This window comes from Corylus avellana, chromosome 7, assembly GCF_965113065.1.
Source record: "Corylus avellana chromosome 7, dhCorAvel1.hap1.2, whole genome shotgun sequence".
Classification (NCBI taxonomy): domain Eukaryota; kingdom Viridiplantae; phylum Streptophyta; class Magnoliopsida; order Fagales; family Betulaceae; genus Corylus; species Corylus avellana.
The window spans coordinates 19,643,186-19,648,460 of NC_142496.1; the positions used below are offsets into that span (position 1 = coordinate 19,643,186).

General features: G+C 33.0%; 1 protein-coding gene across 1 annotated transcript; it reads right to left on the reverse strand.

The window, feature by feature from the left end:
* Positions 1–1,516: 1,516 nt before the first annotated feature.
* LOC132185774 (uncharacterized) lies at positions 1,517–2,082 on the reverse strand. Its single transcript, XM_059599558.2, has one exon. The coding sequence runs from the start codon at positions 2,059–2,061 to the stop codon at positions 1,582–1,584; it is 480 nt and encodes a 159-aa protein (XP_059455541.2). The 5' UTR covers positions 2,062–2,082; the 3' UTR covers positions 1,517–1,581.
* Positions 2,083–5,275: the final 3,193 nt, after the last annotated feature.

A 5,275-nucleotide genomic window follows, 5' to 3' on the forward strand; every position in this document is an offset into this window, starting at 1 on the left:
TTATATTTGCCTTGGAGAGGTTCCCCGATAAAAAAAAAAAAAGTATTTGTTATGCACTTATGCCGTGCAATTCTGTGTAGGGAAACTTCCGAGGGTGCAGTGCACGGGACCGATGTTTATTCTGCAGAGGTGGATCCGAAGGGCTCGGTCTTAGAGAGGTTCACCGACATAAAATATATATATATATATATATATATATATATATATATATATATATATATATATATATATATATATATATTTGTGATGCCATGAGATTAGATGTAACCGTTCTATGTTTTTATTTTATACAAACATACATATAAAGAGATCGATTATGTGTATCTTAGGATTGATAGGTTTGATTGTAATAAAATCATTATTTAATTCTTATCTTCACCTATCCCAAGATATCATTTTTATCTTATCTTATATTTACCTATCAAATTCTCTTATAAATATGAGTTATTAATTTGTAATATAAAAGTTATCAAGCAAATAAGAGCATAATGTAACCAATCGAATTTCATGGAGGTGTCGAATACCCAATAACCTAAAAATATTTGTCTCAATTTTCTCAATATTTTATTTGTTTTCCATTTTTATTATAAGTTGCTTCAGGGGAACAGGCAATAATTATAAACTTTAACACGTCTCTCTTAATTTTCTATTATGTACACACCACCACCCAGCAGGCTCAGACTACTTTAAAATCCTGGGGAAATCCGGATAGAAGAACTTGGATTGGGGGAATTTTTGTAGCTGTCAAAACATCTGTCAAGTTTCTCATGCCAGCCAGCTTATCCATTTGATTTGAACTTTACAACCAACCGGTAGGAAATTGCCACGAATTTGGGGACCGAGAGTTATTTAATTAGCAGCTGTCATTTCGATGAATTTAATAATTAATTAATACAAGGAAATTCACAGAATTCTAACCTAAAAACCCGTGGTCGTGGACTGACCATTGAACTCGTAAACCCCAGGAAAGTTCTTGGATGGAGATTATAAGGGCCAAGTCATTCCCCTATGTTTCTCGCCTTTTCACAAGTGCAAGCAAATATTTTTTTATGGAATGAAAATTTCCTACAAACCAAAGAAATTTTATTCAACTAATTTTAATAAATGTCGGGTGTTATCTCTTGCATTTTTTTTTTTTTAATATACATTAATTTTGGAGAAATTCAAAGATATTGAATGATACTTGTCACTTATTAAAGTAAGTTCAAAGAAATTTTTTTCAAATCAGTTTGGAGGAAATTTGTATGCTTGTTTAATTTATTGTAGGCATTCGGATTTATGATTTCAAATCGCAAATCATGAAAAAATCTTTAAAACAAGCAATCAAATAATTAGACGTGCAAGATAAGTAATGAATTGAAGGAAGAATCAAATCAAAAACGAATTATTTCCTTGTATGATAATTATCATCAGGAAAGTGGAATGTGAATAATAAGTACAATACATAGATGAAAAATGAAAAACTTCTCTAACCTAATATATAGATACACTTCTTATGATCTCATCTACCAAGAAGAAAGAAGAAAGAAATGAAAAAAAGAAACAAAGAAACTCTCCATTTTGAAGATCCTGTTTAATTAATTAGCTAGTAATCACCATCTCTCTCATGGTTCTAGAGTGCATAAGAGTCTCCCCCATCCTCTTGCTACTTCTTGGATGAAGCAACTTCGACCAAAACCCAACTTTCTTCTTCTTCTTCTTATAATCATCATCGTCATTATCATCATCTCCATTTTTCATTCTTGCAACGAAAGCCAACGACCTGCTCTTGGTGAGCACGCTCTTGCCGTTAAACAAAAACGATATCGACGACGTCTTTCCCTCCTTCGTAAAGCGAAAACGACGCAATGGGGACGAGCAAGAAGAGGCGGAAGAGGAGGAGTAACATGACGACAAGGAAGAAGCAGAAGAAGAGCAACAAGAAGAGCCGGCCGTGGTTTCAGAGTTTCGTCGTGAGGATAGCTGAGAGAGTTTTTCCGTCAGGCAAAGCGAGCAAACGCCCGGCGATTGCCGGTGTTTTGGGTGCTTCTTGCACTTCAAATCCGCCTTGGGCCGACCCATTTCCTCCTTTGATTTTCTCAGGTTTTCTGGCGCCTCAGTTGGTGTGTGTTATATATATATATATATATATAAAGGTGAATGAATGGGAAGGTGCACTTCCTTGAGAGTTCATGTGAGCTTCTTGGGTTGTTCGTAAAATTGCTTCTTTTTTGACGGGTTGCGAGTTTGAAAAGTTGGCTGCGAGAATAAATGTACGGCTGAGATGGACGGGAGGGGTTTTGTGGGCTCCACTTTTGATTGAGTCGGTGGACGGGATGCGTGGTTACGTGGCCAAGTGTGGAAAAGCCCAACCTTTGAGTGGGGGCGGCGTAGAAAATCCGGGAAAGTCAGACTAGAAAGCTAAACGCGCCGTTTCGTGTCGGGAAAGTATGTAGACGTACTGAAAGAAAGACCTTTTTTTTTTTTTTTTTTTTTGAATGTCTTTTCCCATGTAATTAGAGCGAAATTTCCTTAAATATTTAATTTATATTAACAAACATATATTCCACCTCTTGGTCAGGTTCAATGACTAAAAATTGATCAACATTTCTAATCTACAACCAATGATCACTTTCATTGCTTAAAAAGCAACGACTTTTCTTTACATTAAGTTATGAATTGGTATTTTCACCCACATTATCAACTTATTTATGGAATATAATTTTATTATTTTATAAGTAAATTGATGGAAAGAAAGAACGCGTGAAAGAAATGTTATTTCTTACACCAATTTATTATATCCATTTTACAAGAGTTGACATGATATATTTTAAGTGATTTTTCTTTTATTTTTTCTTTTAAAGTGATGTACATAAATGGATTTATATAATCTATATGGGTTTTTTTTTTTTTTTTTTTTTTTTAGGTGAGTCTTTCATATATTCATTCATTGAAAAAAGATCAAGAGCATAAGCTCTTATATCAGAGAGCATAAAACTTGATAAATCATAACCAAAACTATGAGGTTACAATGTTATAGATACAAACATAAAAAATTTACAATTAAGTTCTATCTATGACTTCAACTGTCGCTAACCCATATCCAAACTTTAATTATAGAACAGATCGCATATTCAATCTCATACATAGATTTCAACTTTTATTTTCTCGATCATGGGAGTAAAACCCTCACATCGAAACTAATTCTCATCAACCCAAAGACCAGGATAAAAACCTTCACCCCAAAGATCGCTCATGAAAGTAGATCTAAGGATAAGACAAACCCTTATTCAAAAAAAAAAAAACAAAAAACAAAAACACAATAAAAAACTAACAAACAGCTACAACAGCCAATGCGAGAAAGGCGAAGCGCACTAGCTGGCGCGTGGTGGATGAGATGGAGCCGTTTTGCTCCGATGGGCAGTTGAGGAGCCAGAGAGCACAGTGGGCCGGCGCGTGACTGAGCAAAATTAGTTGAGAAGAGTAGATCTAGATTTGAAAAACTACATCTAAAGCCCAACCGATTCCGGGGAGGTGAAGAGAGACGCAGCATAGTGGAGGGCGGACGGAGGCAGTGCAACATAAACAAAGGAATGACCAAAGCAATTGAACGGGTTGAAAAAACCAAAAAAATAAACTGAAAAAAAAAAGAAAGAAAAAAAAAACAAGAAGTGGAGGGGGAGGAGGAGGGCCCCCTCAATTGATTTATTTTCTCTCTAGGAAATCCTAGTGCCGCCTCAATTGATTTTTTTTACGTTTTTCCATATAATCTATATGTAACTTTTACACTTTAACATGACCATAAATGGATTAAGTATTATAAATTAATCTTTGTATTATAATTTAAATATTACAATTATTATGACCATCTGCTAAGTAGAATCACGAGTAATACTATAGATCAATATATTTTTATTCTCATAAAATTAATCTGACTTTTAAAATTACTATTGGATCAAAATTTAATAGTAATTCATTTCAAATCTAAAGATAATTTTAAAAGTCACATCAATTTTAGAATAATAAAAAAGGGTCCCTAAAAGTATTCCTAAAATCACTTGCCTAAGTGCGTCTAGCATTGTTATAAGTGTACAAGTGATTTAAAAATGATATCTTATTTATAACAGAAAATGAGATATGGGAGAAAATTATCTTCCAAAAAATTTATAATGGTGGATATGTCAAATATATATATATATATATAGGCTTTGCCGACTTGACTCGTTATATATTATTATTTTTTTTTTTAGTGAACATGTATGCCTTACCTCCATAAGCCAAAAATAATATTTTATGCCTTCCTGGCGAATATAAAAAGGAAAAATCAAAATCCCATTCTAAAAAAAAAAGAAAAGAAAATTCAAAAGATTAAATTACTATAAGCCTCATTAATTTATACTTGATTTTGAGTGTTTCATAAGTGATTTATTTCTCTTATAAATAAATTCATAACCATATATATATATAGTGCCAGATACCAGGTGTCAAAGGCGGGGACCCAATTCTATGGATGGGGTCGAAACAAGCAGTTGATCGATGGTCTACTTGACTGGAACATTGATTTTATTAGAACGTGTAAAACCAGGTCACCACCCCGCCACAAAACCCCATGTCATAACAACCAAACCATGAAACCTTCCTGGAAGCCTGGAAGAGCAAAATAACTTAATTTAAGATTTTTCATTCAAACTCTTCATAGAAAATGCTTATTCTCACACAAAATTGACTTCGAGCTTGTTTGAGATTACGTTTGAGAAATATAGTTTTTAAGTAAAAATGTATTTTTTTGGCAAAAACTTTATTTTTAAGCTTTTGCTAAAAGTGCGTTTTGACAATTTTTTCATCTTTTGGACTCTTAAAAGCGCTTTCAATTATTTTTTTTTTTTTACCAAAACAATATATTTATTTTCTTTTTCAAATGGACTTTATGAGTGCTAAACGCACTTTTAAGTTTTTCAGACGCAAACTAAAACAGGCCCTTAGTCAAAAATATTTTTTTTGGCATTTGGTGCTTATGAAAAATTACAAATATTTTTATTTTATTTTATAGTTTCATTTAATAATATTAACTTATAAAAATATATATTTTTTTTCACAACATAAACATGTTTTTTTAAAAAAATTAACCTTAAAATTTGAGTTCCCGCAAAGTTTCGACGGTGGTGCCGGTTGGCACCCCCCTCCCCCCATAAACACATAAGCACATGTCATTGCCAGGTCCCGACAGTGTACCAACGTCCTGGTCCATTTGTTTCGTTGTAAAATAATTTTTTTAAAATATATTCCGTAATTTTCG

Coding starts and splice junctions, on each gene's coding strand:
- LOC132185774 (XM_059599558.2), bottom strand. CDS start 2,061: ATGGGTCGGCCCAAGGCGGATTTGAAGTGCAAGAAGCACCCAAAACAC.